The sequence below is a fragment of the Gadus macrocephalus genome, chromosome 5 (genome assembly GCF_031168955.1).
Source record: "Gadus macrocephalus chromosome 5, ASM3116895v1".
Classification (NCBI taxonomy): domain Eukaryota; kingdom Metazoa; phylum Chordata; class Actinopteri; order Gadiformes; family Gadidae; genus Gadus; species Gadus macrocephalus.
Genome location: NC_082386.1, coordinates 6,394,984 through 6,412,611, shown reverse-complemented (window position 1 = coordinate 6,412,611; position 17,628 = coordinate 6,394,984). Strand labels below are relative to the sequence as shown.

The 17,628-nt window shown below is 47.5% G+C and overlaps 2 protein-coding genes across 2 annotated transcripts in view; one reads left to right on the top strand and one right to left on the bottom strand.

Annotated features, from left to right (window-relative positions):
* The first annotated feature begins 3,052 nt into the window (after window positions 1–3,052).
* Window positions 3,053–7,289, top strand: LOC132457614 (insulinoma-associated protein 2). The gene has a single exon (XM_060051870.1). The coding sequence runs from the start codon at window positions 3,706–3,708 to the stop codon at window positions 6,127–6,129; it is 2,424 nt and encodes an 807-aa protein (XP_059907853.1). The 5' UTR covers window positions 3,053–3,705; the 3' UTR covers window positions 6,130–7,289.
* Window positions 7,290–10,556: 3,267 nt separating this feature from the next.
* The window catches only part of ralgapa1 (Ral GTPase activating protein catalytic subunit alpha 1), a 60,141-nt gene continuing 53,069 nt past the window's right edge, over window positions 10,557–17,628 (bottom strand). Inside the window, 3 exon segments of the mRNA XM_060051865.1 lie at window positions 10,557–11,877; window positions 14,236–14,327; window positions 14,329–14,358. Of these exon segments, the coding sequence (XP_059907848.1) occupies window positions 11,654–11,877; window positions 14,236–14,327; window positions 14,329–14,358 (346 nt within the window). The 3' untranslated portion in view covers window positions 10,557–11,653.

Genomic DNA, 17,628 nt, shown 5'->3' with positions numbered 1-17,628 from the left:
AGCATCGAGGGGATTTCCAGAAAGCTGTCACTTATAATAACACGGCATACAGACTGCTGTCTCCAAGAGCAACGTTGCCAGATTGGGCCAGATTTCCCATCCAATCTGGCAGCCAGGGTTGCCAAATTGAGCGGGAAATCTGGCCCAATCTGGCAACACTGTCCAAGAGGGGATTTCTATTGAGATACACATTGATAGATAGATATGAGGCTGCTTAAATTATAAAACGATGAAAAGTTGGATTAATTTGCTGGCACGTTTCACGGTTCAAAGGTCCGGTTATTCCCTTCAGGCACTTTTCTTTTGTGTGATCGCAAGACCAAAGAAAAACGTTTATCTTTTCCCCTTCATAGCCTTCTAAGGAGGATATAACTGAAGATTATGAGTCTTTCGATGTTTAAGGCTTATTGAAAGTCATTCTAAAGTATTTTTTAATGAATAATCATAATAATGGGGATGAAGAAAGTGATGATAATTAGAATATGCATCTAAAGGAAATTGGTGCATGAAACATAAGAGCTGAATTGTGTCACTGCATTTTTTGCAATGCAGCCTGCATGCAGTTTCACAACAAGGTATGGGATTACCATCATGACTAGATTAAGATTGTTAACTTCCATTGAAATTCCCGTTATCTCCATATCAATCAAATACCTAACACATGACTTTGTTAAAAACAATGTAATGATTCACATTGTGATTCATCACATTGTAGAAATGTAGAGATGCAAATATAGCAGGAAGGAAAGTCCAGGGATTGTATCTGGGTTCTTCTGTGATACCAGTTCAACCAGTTACCCCCTCCTTCTTGGGTTTTACCCATTATTAGGAATGGTATCTAGAATATGTGCACAATCATGATGAGGGCATTTGTAAAATGCATTCTGTCAATGTAATGTGAAAGATAGAAAATGTTTGTAGTCTATATGACTATTTCGATTCCTTTTCCAATTCTGTAATATCTCCGGTGCCCGTGTGTGTGTGTGTGTGTGTGTGTGTGTGTGTGTGTGTGTGTGTGTGTGTGTGTGTGTGTGTGTGTGTGTGTGTGTGTGTGTCTGTGTGTGTGTGTGTGTGTGTGTGCGGTGTGTGTGTTTGTCCTTCTCTTAAACAGGGCTATCTGATAACTAATCCATCATTGTGGTTGGAAATAGGTGACACTAAGCATGATTCTTCTCAATCTAAGTAAACTACTTTAGCCTACAGAAACCTCAAACAACAGTTTCGGTTTGGCCTACACAAGAAGTCCCACCGACTCCAATCTGCTCACCGCCTACAAGATCGCCTTCAAGCATAGACAGCACATGTGATAGGGCATAATGTCACATGAGTAATTACGTCTGTCCCACACCTAGTGGGAGGCCTCTCTGAGGCTTCAGGATGGGGAGTGTCTGTGCGGTGAATGATGACGGTGAGCAGGGTGGGCCGCACACTAGCGGGGTAAAAGAAGGGGAGACACTGTGGGTGTATCAAAACGAGCCTTTGCACTTTGGAGCCCAAAGATTCGGTAAAATAAAGGCGACCACGAAATATAATCTGAGCAGAATGAAAATCGTGCGCCTATACAACCACTACCACTTTGGTCCACTAGATGGCGCCAGACGTTCATTCTACTGATTTTGATGGTAGAACTCCCAAGTCTTTCTCTTCTAGTGCACACGGACAGTTGATCGTGTTTCGGCTTTTGACCGGAATTTTATTTAAAAGAGTAAATAAATACTAAAATTGAATCAAGTATCTATACAGGTCAAAACAAAATTAAACATAACCTTTGTGGCATTGTATAATTCCCAATAGTCCTATAAATCCGACACGGCCTGTGGAGGGCTTACAACGTCTTCAAATGAAAAGAAACCTCAAAATCAGCTCAAATTAGAACGTATTATTCTCAAAGGAGATCGAGTAGGCCTGTGACAAGTCCATGCCTGTGACCGGTGTGTCGTCGATAGGAGGAAAAAGCTCTACTGTCCAGAAGAGCTGTCCGCCTCTCTGGGTGCTGAACCCGTCCTCATCTGAAACCCAGCAGAGACGTCCAGCATCTTGCCTCACGCATTTATGATCCTTATGGCCAGTTATGTATTAAGCAGATATATGTTGAATAATACGAAACACATAAGCTAAACAGGAGGGAATGACAGGAAGGAATAACAACAGTCTGGACGACTGGACTATACTTTTAGCCTGTCAAATCAGACTTCCAGCTATAGTTTGAGTTCCATATAGGCCTAGTGCGATCGACTTTTCTCTTTACAGCCGAGTGAATCGGACCCAGTCCTTTCATGTCGTCTATAGGCCTATCATTTGCATTATTATTATTATTATTATTATTATTATTACTCAATGCCTGCACTTAACGTTAACGAGAGCTCAATAAAGGCAAGGGCTTAAAGGAGAAATCTGCAGGCCCTTTATTGTGTTAAATGCGAATAAGGGGCCTCCTATAGCCGAGATTTTCAAGTCTCGGCTATAGGCCTACAGGAAACCAAAAGAATTCTTTGTAATAACATGTTACCAAATTGTCCTTGCGGGGGGCTATAGATCCGGATACAATCAACGTGCATGGATTTATTATGAAAGCCAAACGGAAGACCCCCAAATGATGGCGCCTTAGGAAGTGTCGCCTGTGTGTGTGTCTATACAACTCGACCTTTTCACAGCAATCAGCAGCTGTCTTTCATGTCATAAAATACCCGGGACGCTTCACGCCGTCGTATCCATCCGCCACGCTTTATGCTGCGGGAGGCAACATAACGCTCCCACCCGGCTCGGTATACACGTCTGTTGGCGGCGGTGGACATCGGCAGGGGTCCCCGCGATTCTCACGCTGTTCCTCCCTCCTGATTGATTTCCAAGCTGCGACACCAGGCCGACCCCGGCGGATTGGCCCCGGCCCGCCAGAAAGCACTTGGACAGCGTATACAGAAGCTGGCCATCTCCCTTGGGGAAAATGACATAGATGATCCCCCCCATCTCTCTTATCAGCATCAGCAGCTTCTAAGGGGAGGGGCTGTGTGTGAATACCCCCCCCCCCCCCCCCTTGAAAACACACACCCATACACATACACACACACACACACACACACACACACACACACCAAAATGATTCCTACCATAAATGTAGTAAGGAATGGCTGAATAGCCACCGAGGATACCACTAATTAGAAACCCCAGCGATGTGATCACTATCAATCCCCATGGGTCCACGTGTAATAAAACAGCCATACGCGTTTGTTCACATGTTGTTTGTCTTATCTTTGCGAGCTTGATACCACGGTAGGATTTGTTATATAACGGAATCTACTTTTTTTTTTGCCGTTAATGTTAAACTCACAAACTTTTTCGTTTTTGCATTGTTGTTCAACCATACATTTGGAGTGCGACGGTCTAATTCGCTGTAGGCCTACTAATTTAATTGTCTTGATAAAGCAAACTTTAAGCACACATATAGAACGGTTATAGAATAACCCAGATATGTGTTGTTTCCATTCACTTTTACACCGAACGAAACTCACACGCACACACACACCAATGGCAGCACAAAAGTATATGAAGATAGAAAATAGGCCAGGCTAAATAGGTCCGCGACAGTGATGAGCATAAAGCTCTTCCCAGTCAATTCAGCGTCTGAGAAGTTAGGAGAATGTCCTCTGACAACTGAAAGGGAAAGCTGGGGGACGGAATAGAGAAAAGAGAGAAGAGGGAGACTGCATGCGTGCGTGTGTGCCCGTGCGCGTGTGTGTGTCGGAGAGAAGGGAGGGGGTGCGGCGGGTGCAGACACCTTGCAGGGATAAAAACAAACAGGGCGGACCACCACAGTTCTGTCGAGTTTACTTCAACGTGGAGTCGACACCTGCCACCCTGAGCTCTGTCCGGAGACGCGACCAGTGCGACCATCTCTCAGCTGTCTTCACACCTCTATACACGCCGGTTTTTTTTATTCAAATATATTTTTTACTTGGAAGCGCTTCTTCTGCTCAAGTTATTCGATTATTTTTGTGTCACGCAGTGGTGGCTGTCGGCGCGAAGAAAGCCCTCGCCATGCCTCGCGGATTCCTAGTGAAGAGACACCGGCGTTGCCCGGCATCGTACAGATCGCGGAGCGTAACCATAGAGACAGACGCGTCGTGTGACAATGGCATCGCATGGGTCGGGAACGACAACACGCGAGAAGAAAATACAGAATCAGCGCTGGTCAATGAAAATCCGCCACAGCACCAGGACAGGGCGATGATGAGCGTTTTCCCATTCGCCCCGACAGAGGTAGGCCCGCGCGCTGTTAGCCGCGAGGATCCCGCGCGAGTCACAGCAGCGTGGAGCCCCCCGCACGTGGAGTCGGCGCGAGAGGCGGAGGGGGAAAGAAGGCGGCGCGCGCAGCTACCGGAGTTCGAGTTCGAGGAGTCGGTGACCGAAGTGGACGTGTTGGCTCCGACCGGTGATTTCTCGCGCTTTTGCTTACCCGCCGCCCCGACTCGCCACGCGCTGACGTTAACAGAGTCGTACAGCCCCGTCAAACCGGTGGGCACGAGACTGCTGGACGTCCACGAGGAAGACCAAAACAAACTTCTGTTCTCCGGGCGATACCTGACGACGTCGGCCCCGCTGGGGGCGGAAACACCCACCGGGGTACCGGAGCTGCCGTTCCTGTTGAGTTCCGCGTCGACGTCCGTCTCCATCGAGAGACTGCTGACTCACCACCGCCTCGCGCCGTGTTACGGTGAGAACCCCGACGACCGCGGGAAAAACGACGCCACCATGAACACACTGTTCCCGCCGCTGACGTTGATCAACCACAACAACCAGCAGCAGCAGTTTGCGTTGAAGAAACGCGCTGGGGGGATAGAGCATGAGCAGCGCTCTAGCCACCGACCCGCCAAACCTTCCGCGGGCCAGCCCGCCAAAAAAACAAAACTCCACCGGAAGTTAAACTTTGAGGACGAGGTCACGACCTCGCCCGTGTTGGGGCTCCGCATCAAGAAGGAGTGCCCCGAGTTCAGGAGGCTCCAGCGGGAGAAGTCGTCGCTGTCCACAGTGGAGAACAAGCCGCTCGGCGAGTTCATCTGCCAGCTGTGTAAGGAGGAGTACCCCGACCCCTTCTCCCTCGCGCAGCACAAGTGCTCGCGGATCGTGCGCGTGGAGTACCGATGCCCTGAGTGTGATAAAGTGTTCAGCTGCCCTGCCAATCTGGCATCCCATCGTCGCTGGCATAAACCGCGCCCGGTGACCGGCCTGGGCAAAGAGACGACCCAGCAGGGGGCGAAGAACAAGTCCCGGACGACGTCGGAGGGCCGGGGGGGGCTCGTGCAGGACGACCGGCCGCCGACCTTTTTAGAAATGGAGGGAAAAGAGAACGAACTGTTGCGCGTGAACGGCCATCCGCACCCCGGCACGCTCTTGAACAACTCTTGCAACTCTTTTCACTCTCAGCTCCACGGCGTGGTCCCGGTAGACGGTGACGGGCTCGCGCCACCCGGGTACGACTCTTCCTCGCGCTACGGGAATTCGGTCGGAAGCGGAATGGAGCTACAGCACCAGAGCACGAGAGCGACGGACAGCCCACCCTCGAGCCTCCTACCGGTCAGCAAAAGTCCGAAGGAGCGCGTGGAGCAACCCGCATCCCCACAACAACTTCCCCCGACCGCGTTCGTCCAGTCGCTCCCCGAAGAGGACATCTACGAGTGTCAATACTGCGGGAAAAAGTTCCGGAGACAAGCGTATTTAAGAAAACATTTGGCCGCTCACGAGATGACCGCGCGGGCCTCTTCTTCACCCCCGCTACCGTACGGCTCGGCGCTCGAGGGCCACCACAGACCCAATCCCATGTGCGCGTGTCACTTGTGCGGTGCCCGTTTCCCGTCCGTGGAAATCCGGGACAAACACCGGCTGTGGCACGCGATGAGGGACGAGTTACTGGGCGCGGGGACGATGGGAAGCGGGATCAGAGCCGAAGTTCTGCACGCGCACAGAGAGGACAACGGCCCGGTGGAATGTGACTCGCCGCCGCAGCAGATCTTCCCGTGCAAACACTGCCCCTCCACGTTCTACAGTTTCCCGGGACTCACACGACACATGGCCAAGTTTCACCCAACCGACAGCCGCCAGGTGATGCTGATGCAGATGGCCATCAGGCCGTGACACGCGCCCGCAGGCCTGCGACAGGCAGAAGCAAAATGAGGACCGCATCACATCATAACAAAATAATGTTGTTATATTTTGTGCTCTGTTTACTGTGTGTGTGTGTGTGTGTGTGTGTGTGTGTGTGTGTGTGTGTGTGTGTGTGTGTGTGTGTGTGTGTGTGTGTGTGTGTGTGTGTGTGTGTGTGTGTGTGTGTGTGTGTGACTTATGGATAAGTTGGAAGTTTGATTTAAATATGCTATGAGTGCACTTTTTTTATCACTGGTCCGGTGGTCAACGTGTCTTCGTCAAACAGCTTGATTGAAATATATATCAACACTCAGATGAAATGAACAGACAAAATGTATCTGAAGAAAGTTCCGTTTTTTTTTTGTTTATCCCAACGGGTCGGTATTAAATTAAAGGAAGAACAGCAGGTACGCTGTCCGTGGTGCTGAAACACAGCGACTGAAACAGGCCGTTCAAGGACTTTTGAGATACGCCTACTCTGTTCTACTTATTGTTTTAAAGGGTAATTTGTTAGCCTATACGAGTCCGAGGGCATATCTTACAGAGAAACATATTGATCCTTTTTTTTTTCTTTTATTATATTCGATGATGGATCATTGAATATAATTAAAGTCTCAATCTCAGTCGAAGATTCGGAGTGTGTCACGAAATCTGCGTAGCCACGCAGCATGGCGGACTGCTCCGTATAATTGCATTTTTTAAAGGGATCTTACTTGTCTGAAGTCGGAGATGCAATTCATATCTGCAGTCCATTTCAAAATCCTTATTCTACGATAAAAAAAAAAGAGGAAGAATTAATGTGGAACAGCACGAATTAGCAACAAATATTCCAATGGAAACACTTTTAACACACACCATGGTCAGTAATATGGCAGCCAGTCAAATTCAGAGCTAGAAAATTATAATTATACAATTATTTTCAGACAGAAAATAAATAGTTAAAAAATATCATTGTCTTAGTTTATTTATTCCTTGAAATAATGCAGGAAATCTAGTGTGACAAAAATGTATTGTGATTATTTACTCTAAAGTCTACAATTTTTTAGGACAAAATAGAATGAATTAAACTGCTAACAGTTGTCACAATCAGTCTGTTTGCTTGTCCAATTTATGATGTTGATCTTGATGTTAAATTACATGGATTTTAATAAAGTGTCAATTTTCCAATTGGGATACTTTACCTATAAGACTCAAATCTGTCAAATTGTACACATAATTTACAATGCAATTACTGGCCCTGTTCTGCAGAGCTGCCAATGCGGTCACATGCCCTGAGCCCTGTCCCCGCTTCTCCAGACAAACACCAGATAGCCAGTGTTAGAATTTTGTATCTTTTATTGTCAAAAAGCATTACACATCCACTCCTTATGTAACAGATTTGACAGTGATAGTTGTGTGTGTGCGTGCGCATGTGTTTGGATACAACTGTCACACATGCGTTTATAACTGATCTGATGGCATGCAGCATGTCGAGTCACACAGGCTACACTAGCTTTGTCCCCAGACTGCTCACTGCCTCTATACATTATATATATATATATATGTATATATATACACACACACAAACACATCTGTTTTAAAGCCATCAAACGCCATCAATTCATTTATACAGGCAATTACAATTTGGCACCCTTACAAAAATTTAAACTATGAATGTTCATGGCAACAACACAACAATATGTCTTATTGGGTCACCAAAGTGTTGGATGATTTTACCTGATTAAACAGCCAACAAAGTATTGTACTAGTGAGTGGCAAGAGGTAAAAAGGGCAAGGTTGCACGAGTGCACACAAGTGCTGACGGGCGTCGAGATGGAACGCCCGGACACCTTCTCCAGTGGAGCACAGACACAGTTTAGTGCAGAAGCCAGGGGCACATGGGGTTCACATGTGATGCACGTGTGGTAGTGATGGAGGTGGCGGGACACAGGTATATGGCTCTCATTTTCATCCTCGAAGACGACTACGAATATAAAGTAATGTCATGTGAACAAAAATATATTTTAACGTTAGTCAGGAGTGAAATATTCACAAGACTCGCGTCTACAAATGATAAAAAAAAAAAAGTTTGAGCTCAATCCATAATGTCATTAGGAAATGGAATCACTTTTCAAAAATATTATGGCGTCTTAAATCCCTTTTTTCTCTCACTTTGGAGAAACAATGGCTATGGAGATAGAAAGAAAATTGATGAGAAATTAAGCTCAGGAGCTGGAGTCTGACTATTGTATTCATGATACGTGACATCATGGGGCCAGGATTTAAATGAAAAAAACAAACACAAATTGGGGAAGAAATGCAATAGGACAAAAATGGACATGAACTCAATATAGTCTGTAGAAGCCAAGCAAACGGTACATCTTCAGAAGCGCAAGAATGAAGGTTTCCACTAGTCAGTTGAAGTGCTTAAAAAAATTATAATCGCTTAATATATATATTTATATATATATAAAAACAAAAATATTATAGTAGTGTTTACCCATCTGGAGCGGATACGGGCTTGAGGTTGATTGTTTTTCAGTTTTTATTTTGGCTCTTCTGACTTATTAGTATATACATAACATGTTTCCTCTCTCTGTACACATTTAATAGATATTCATAAACCTATATATTCAATGTATATATCGATGCAGTTCGAAACTCAAGTTCTATACCACATATAAAAATGCCACCAAACTAAAGAGATGCAGCAACATTATTCTTGTTTGGGTCAAAACATACATTACAGTCAATCAAAAAAGCAAGAAAAGGCTTTTTATAATCGTTTTTTTTATATAACCAGTTACGTCCTACGAGCTGTAGAATACCTCTCTTTCGTCTAAACACGCTCCCATCCCCTTGTGCTAAGCATTGCTCAAAACGCTGTGCTGAGGGAACAGGCGGGTATATGCATTTACTCAGCATTCTTTTGGTTGAATTGTAAATAAAAAATACATTTCTCAATTGTCAATTTGATGAAAAGATTTCCTTCAGAAACCAAATGGATTGACCTTCAGTTTAATAGGGCTGTCGCGTAGCAGCACTTCCGAGGGATAATGCACAAGTGTTTTACTGGGAAGGGCGGGGTGATAAGGGTTGCCTAAATATGGCGTCATGCTGCACCGAGCACAAGAAAAGGGCCGATGGGACTTTAATAGGTCTTAGTTTCTCCTTGCAAAACAATTGTCCAAGTTTGATAGAGCAAAGCATTTTCTTTTACCATTGCAGAGAGGGAGAATAAAATAATACAATATGTACAAGTTTGCCATATCCCCTGTTTACAATGCACACAAAATACATCTACACGTAACTTCTGTCCGCACATACAGTTTTACTTGTCTTTGTCCGAACGTGTCTTTATCCGAACTGATTTTATCATCTAGGGGCTGAGCGAAATACATGCAAAAATGTCAATATACTCCCCAGTATTGTCAGTTTGCGACCAGACCATAGCAATCAAATGAGCGGCGCTTTTCAAACCACACAGATCATCATTGCACAATACCTTTCCTACGCCAGTTTTGGCGCCGTCGCTAACCCCCGGCGGGACAGAGCGATATGAGGCGGCGTGGCACACGACGCAGAGGGCAGGGCAACCCCCTTATGGCGCAGAGAGAACCCACTGGAGGTGTAAAGGAACAGGGCGGCACAGTACAGCATGGAAGCACAGGAGTGTGAATGGGAAATGGATTCTACAGTGAGCTGTGTAAAATGGAGGCGTGCTGGACAGGTGGAACTCGCGAGGGACAAGTCGCTTCTTCACTCAAAGTCCACCGTCATTGGCTACCATGCGGGGTGAGGGCTCCCCATTGGCTGTGACTGTGGCCGACTGGCACACCCTGCTGGCTATGTTTGTTTGTCTGACAAAAATCCCAAACCATTTTCCCCGTTAAAAACGCACAGAAACACACACACACGATGGTGAACAATTGCCTGAACGGACCTACTCTAAACGCTATTCTAAACGAAAAAAAAAAAATATCACAGTGAACATAGCACAAACGCTCTTCCCTTTCACGCCCGCAAGACATAAGATCACAACAAATGACCTTGATCATGTGATACCGATTTCTCTTCTCAATGTTATTTTTCATCCAATAACATCTTGAGGAATCCCGACTTTAGCTTTTCTGCACTTCCGAAGGCAACCGACAGGCACCTATACACATGACACCGCTCCGACAGGTTGTCTAGCCCTGGTCATGGCGTCACCGGAAGCCAATCCGGGGTCAGTCCCAGAGCCGAGTCAGCCCCTTATCAGCCAACAGTACAGTCAGTCGATGACGGCTATGAACAAAAGACACCCTTTGCTGTGTTTTGCTGCGGTGGAGGTGGTTGGCAAAGCAGTGAAATATATTAGAAGACACACGTGCGTATGTGTGTCTATGTATAGAGTATTGTAGTGTAGTGGGGGGGGGGGTCGACTCCTCTTGCTCAGGTCTTGTTGGCCGATCCCGACGAGCGCCTCAGCTTCATGGACATGCGGCTCTTGCTAGTCCGAGGAGACATGGGCGAGGGGGAGTCGCCCCCGACCTCCCCCAGCGCCGGACTTTCTCCCCGAAGAATCTCGAGGCAGGAGCCTGAGAGAGAGACAGGTCGGTGGAGGAGGAGGAGGAGGTAAGGGGAGGATGGAGGGAATGTAGGATGAAGAAGGAAGGGGGGAGGGGGGGGGGGGGGGGGTAGAGGATGAATAAGACAAAAAGGAATTTCCCAGATATTACAGTGCCCCACAACCTACTAATCCCACCGCTCCACCCAAACACAAACACAAACACAAACACAAACACAAACACACACACACACACCTAATGACAGACAAGGGAGTAATAAGGTAGGTTCTCATTCCAACACGTTCTTATAAAACACCACGACACAGAGGGACAGAAGCGCTCGATTTGGCAGAGACAGAGTGCTGGGCGGTGGTAGATGGGATAAGGGGAGGCAAACAAGTTTAGCCACCGGACACAGAAGAGAGCCGTGACAGGACAGAGGGGGGAGAGGGGGGACAGCAGGGGAGCCCAGGAGCTACGGCAAAGTGGCGAGGCGATGAACCACACTACGGAAACTGATCCGCCTTCTCTAGATGCCTTGCTGGGTGCCCTTTTTGTTCCTACGTCTTGGAGCTCTAAGGGTAGGAAATGGGCGAAGGAGTAGGAATCTTCTACCCCAGCCTACAGAGCACACTACACGTTCCGAGCAGGGACTAGGCGAGGAGGTTAAGGAGCAGCTCTACGCTAGGATTTGCCACCTGACCACCTAACCATTTCTAACCTACAGGTCAGAAATGGTTCTTAGTAGGAAACCACTGAAGCTGGTCTCGAGTGGCTGCAATATACGCCTCAATAAGAGACAAACCATTTGTCTGCACATGAAACTGGCCATTTCTGTCAAGAATGTGTTCTTTATATACAAAGATAATAGCATTTATGCTACTATGAATCTGGTTAATCCAGACAAAGAAGACCATATAACACCATGATCATTTTGGAAACTGCGCAAATTCAATATTTGTGCTTTTGAAGGCCAATTTCAACCTTTAGGTGGCAATACATTTATACATGGGTGTAGCCTCCCTTCTAATAAAAACAGTGGAGGGGCTTTTAGGGTTGATAGACGACTCAGGGCAACTTGTCGGCCTCACACCGTACCATTCGCAGCTTGCGTGAAATACTTTGTGTTTGAGGCCCTTTCCCTTGACCCTAAGCAGGCTCAAGCCGTCCAGAGGCTTAGGAACCATCAGGTAGGACACACTACTGTCCTCTGGAGAGGAGACGAAGAAGAGCGATAGAGGGGGGAAAAAGAAAAGACAAACACAGAAAATAACATTAGACCGAAAGAGACGGAGTGCACGGAACAGAAATAGAGAAACAAATTCAACGTAGATGAGAGGAACGCCAGCGACAGCATGAGGGACGAAGAGATGGTTAAAAGAAAATAGACAGATATAAATAAAGAGGCCAACAAGAAGCATGAAAATAAAAAGCAGGATATTAAGTTCAAGAAAACACAGAACAAACACACAGACACGGACATACAAAACAAACACACACTTCTGCCGGATTAACTCTTCTCAGGAAGCACATAATCCTTGAACCACAACAATAACCACTTACCAAATAAGCACAACAACCAGATAATTCAGAAAACAAGTTTTGTTTGCCATTGCCATGTGTGTCAGCGCATGTGCACCTTTGTGTGTGCGTGCCAAAGTGTGGACACGTTTGTGTAGGCGTGGAGCTCACGCTGCTATTGGGCTACGTCATGCCAGGTCAAAAACCAGAGGACGACCATTAACAACAGTTCAGAGCGACAACGAGGTTTGAGGAAAGGCAGTAAGATCTCCACAGTAAATGATTTAGATTTCATGGCTAGGAGTGACTTGACTTGAGGCATTTCCAGTCTGTACACTCTACACCAACATTTAATTAAACAAGCCAAATCCAATTTGAAAAATCATCTTCTGGGCGAAGGTGTCATTTTATATTAGGAATAATTTGTTTACATTTTATGGAGATGTCCTCTGTGGATCATCAACCTCGTAGAAGCTTTGACTGAGAGGAAGAGGTGGTTGAGGGAAACACACAGACTGGTGTGACAGGCACTATCTGATCATGTTCTTAAAGAGCGACACAAGAAGGCTGTTCCCCCAGACTCTACGCACCGACTGGTTGAGAACGACACAGCACATCTGGACGATGGAAGGAAGAAGGTGGAGACCGTGGAAATGAAAGAGTATGCAAGACCAGACCGTACAGAGACAAGTAGAATGGTGCAAGGAAGAGCCAATCAGAACGGGACGTGTTACTCATGTGATCAGGCTTACCTTTTAGCTATAGGCAAGTGAGACATTACGATCTAAAGGAAGTGGGAGGGGGGAGGAAGGGACAAATAAATAAAATAAACACAAAACAAAATGGTAAAATTCACCAAAGAAAGGACAATAGTAAAAAAAAAGAAAAAAAAAAGGCAAGAAGGCTCGATCCCTGTTGTTAAAGATAAATGACCTGTGAATTAGTTTCAGAGCAAGAGTTATTCAGAACGGTATTGAACAGTGTAAATCCCACCCACACATATGGGATAGTACCTGTTTATCTACTGTTTTAATATCGTCCAAAATTGGTTTTCAATGAAAGCAACAAGAAATCAAAGAAAAATGTGGATCTTTTTGTATTTCTAGGGATAAGCCAAGGCATAAGAAACTTTTGCGGCCATATCAGTTATATTTGAATGGAGCAAATGGCTGTATTTTTCTGTTTCAAGTCTATTCTGGATGAGAGGTGTTCTATTGTTCTGAATAACCCTTTGGGGTAGGAAAAAGATTACCAGCTGACTACTGCACAATCATTTCACACAATTATTCACTGTTGATCAAAAATTATCTCCAGGTCTTGTTGGTCTATATTTTGAGCCTCATAGCATGGAAATGAATGCATTCATTGTCGTTTTCTTGTTTATCAGAGAATTTAACTTTTTATATGTAATACATGCCTTTTGGGGCTGTTAAGATCACAGAACCAAACAACAGCACGGGGTTATAGTGAGACAACCATTAGAATAAAGATTAAAATACACATACACACACACACACAAATGTCAGTGTGAGCCCATCACGATATCCAACGCTGGATCCGAAACTCTCCAACAAAGATGGGAAAGATAAGACAAAAATAATAAATAACTGAAGAGGTTACACACGAGAGAGAGAGAGAGGACAAGAGAGAAAACATTCAAAAGGAAGAGGTTACACACGAGAGAGAGAGAGAGAGAGAGAGAGAGAGAGAGAGAGAGAGAGAGATGCAGTCCGCGATAGCGCCTGCTTTATGAACAAACTAAAATATAAAGGTACTTTTATAACCTGTAGGATTTATTTGTGCTGAAAAAAATAGATACGATTCGACATGATTGAATAAGAGGATTACAGCGATTTTAAGAAACAGCAAAAAAAAAACGGACTATTTTGACTGAAACGTTTGCCCCCCCCCCCCAGTCACCACGTCTCATTGACCTAACTCCACTCTGCGGTCGTCGGTGTGAATCACGCCGAGCGACCGCCCAGAGCGGCCGAGCACGACATGCAGACGGCCGCGGTAGAGCTCAGCGAGCGTCCTGACGTCCTACCTGCGTCGGAGGGGGGGTGCGTGCAGGGGGCGGGGCTGTAGACGCGGGCCGCGTAGTCCTCGAAGGTGGTGGGCTCCTGGTGGTGCAGGACGGGTCTCCAGGTAGCGGGAACGCTCCTCGTAGCTGAGGTCAAAAGGTCAAGGAGCAACAACATCCCTTCCCCCCCCCCCCCCCCCTCCCCGGCAGTGGAATTGAACCCCTACGTTTTAAACTGCCGACAACGTAATTAGAGTTGTATTACGCGTAACCTGGTTAATAGAATGATATTTTCTCCTCCTGCGCCCGTACCCATTGATCTGCCAGGGATAACCGCTCCCAGGGACCCCAGGGGCCGATAACGGTGCGAGCGGTGCGGCCGCTCCGGGGCCCCCCGGGCCCCTGCCACGCACACGCCTGCTCCGGCTCAAGCCGTCAGTGTGTGTTGCCGTGGCGTCGAAACGAGGTGATCTGAAGGAGCGCGGGCGTACCCGCCGATCGAGGTCGGCGGGGGCACGGGCTGAGGGGGGGGGGGGGGGGAGAACGTGACACGTGTGCGCGTGGATTTGTGTGTTACTAGTGTAGATCACGGTATGATGAGATCAGGCTAATAAATGCTCCGTTCAGAATGAAGCCAGCCCGTGGACACTAATGCTTGTTTATCTGTGCGTGTACGTCGTTGTGTGTCTGTGTGTGCGTGCCTGTCTACGTGAAAGGTTTAGCTTTCTAATGGGCTTCCATGGGCTTCTCTATTGGGTTAGGAGCGCATCTCTATGGGCTCAGAATGAGCCGATTCTGGTCTAATGGCGACTGATCTGGTTAAAGGGACAATGACAAGAGCGCGGCGTGGCTCCTCTATCACCAGGCGGCAGACAGCAACACATGAGAGGGAGAGAGGGAGATAAGTTAGAATCTGGTGAATGGGGGTTGGGGGGGTTATATGGATGGTGATCACGGGGCCGGAGTGTAAAACAATTACATGAAAGGAGACAAAGACCAGGTACTGAAAAGACATGGCCCAAACTATTGCAGCCGATCCAGCATGCTGTACCTCAAGGCGCGCGGTGTAGGGGAAGGGATGGATGGGGGAGGGCGACGAGAGGGGGAACCTGTTGAGGAAAGAGCACAACGATGAACGGGGGGGGGGGAGGGTGTGGGAGGAGAGGTGAAAGAAAAGGGGGGGGGGGGGGGAAGGAAACAAAAGTGGCGGAACTAGCAGGGGAGGGTAGGAAGGGTGTGACCTGAGCGGTGATCGCCTGTAGGGTTAGTGGGGGGGTCGGGGAGTCTGAGGAGGAGGTGAGCAAGGGGGCCGGGATCAGACGGAGAGATGCTGAGGAAGATATTCTGGTAATAGCCCTCTGGGGAGGTGTGTGTGTGTGTGTGTGTGTGTGTGTGTGTGTGTGTGTGTGTGTGTGTGTGTGTGTGTGTGTGTGTGTGTGTGTGTGTGTGTGGATCGGAGCGGTGTGAGAATGAGAGACATCCGCAGTCACAGCCGGACGTCCAGGCGGCCGGCGTCTGCCTCGCCGACCCGGGTGTGTGTGCGCCTGCGATTGGCGCCGTTTGACTTTTCCTGCCAAAACCACCTTCCCGCCTCAGCCTCCAGCTGAGAGCGTGAGAACACTGCCAGGGCGTGTGTGTGTGTGTGTGTGTGTGTGTGTGTGTGTGTGTGTGTGTGTGTGTGTGTGTGTGTGTGTGTGTGTGTGTGTGTGTGTGTGTGTGTGTGTGTGTGTGTGTGTGTGTGTGTGTGGGAGTGTGTGTGTGTGTGTGTGTGACCCGGTCTGAGAGAGAGAGAGAGAGAGACCGGATGGATACAACTGCCGTCACCGTGGTGGAGGGAAGACTTTGGCAAAGGGGGAGAGGGAGCGAGAGAGAGCCCAATTCGCAAAATCCACTTCAGAATGGTTATGAGAGGTTTATCCTGAAATCCCATGATTTAGCATCAATGATTTAGTGGAAAGTGGTTTATTTTTTGATTTCATCTTGTCATTGGGAAGTTTAGTTTGGTTTAGTGATGCATAAAGATTAAAAAAAATCGTGTTGTTCAATTCAGATCACACTTCATAACATAGTTTATGGTCACCTTGTGGCTCGAAGAGGATTAACCTGCAGTCGTTCAGCTCACGCTGAGGGGTTCTGTGATATAAAGATGTCATCCCCACAGATAACATCAAACTGAGAGCTCGCCATAGAATCTGCGATGGCAAGACCACAGACACACACACACACACACACACACGGCTGCGATTAACGACACCACCATTGTGTTATTTTCTCCCCCGCCACCTCTCAGTGTCTGAAATCTCGGCCCACCCTCCCACCTGGGTTCACGTTTGAGGCCCCCGGTCACCTTGTCACCGCGACAACACATGTCCTTTCCGATGAGCAGAAAGGGCGCAGTGATCACAACAAGAAGAGATCAGGATCAGACACACACACACACACACACACACACACACACACACACACACACACACACACACACACACACACACACACACACACACAAAGCAGCGGGGTGTCTCTGAGATTCAACCAGTACTTACAGGTGAGGTCTTGAGGTCAGGTGTAACGCACGTTTGAAAGAAAACACGAATTCAAAAGCCACTTTGGTTCAGACGGTGTTAGACATTTCAAAAGGCCTGCTGGGAGCTGTCCATTCAGGAAGTACCATGGAAACACAACAGAAAAGGTTTCCACGACCACCTTACACACTCATCGGTAAGGTGGTGTGGTACGGTCAGCCAGTTACCTCCACTTTATCCTGTCTGATTTAATACACATATTGTACCGCAAGTCGAGGCACATCAAAGTCTAAACCAGACGAAGAGGGAGGTGGACAAGATAAAGAGGGAGGAAATGGGGAAATGGCCCAGAACGGAGCCTCCATCCATGTCCAACGCCTTCCTACCAGCGGACCTTACTTTCAGGTCACCGTAATTGACATCCATGAGGCCGCGTGGAAAAGAACATGCATACAAGAGAAAGAGAATATGTGCCCATGTGAATAAATAAATATAGAAATAAATGAGGGAGCGAGAGAAAGAGAGAGTGAGAGGAAAAGGAGCTCTTTTGTGTGGCGTCACAAACTCATTCTCTCGCCCGTCTGAAAAGAGCCGAGAGGCGAGCAAAGTACCGGTGCCCTCTTCGCCCCCCCCCCACCAACCAGCCCCCTTCCTCTCCTCCTCCTCCTCCTCACCTCCTCTATCCCTCCCGTCGAGTGCTCATTGTGGTGCCCTCGCCTCGTGCGATCGCGCTGGAGCGAGGATGGGGGGGCGGGGGGGGGGGGGGGGCTTGTTAGCACATCAGGAGGCTGGGAGCACTGCTGGGTGAGCCTGTGTGCTTGTCTGTCAAAAACAGAAATAAAATGTGCTGTGCCGCGACGTGCAGCGGGCGTATATCCGTGTGCGTTTGTGTGTA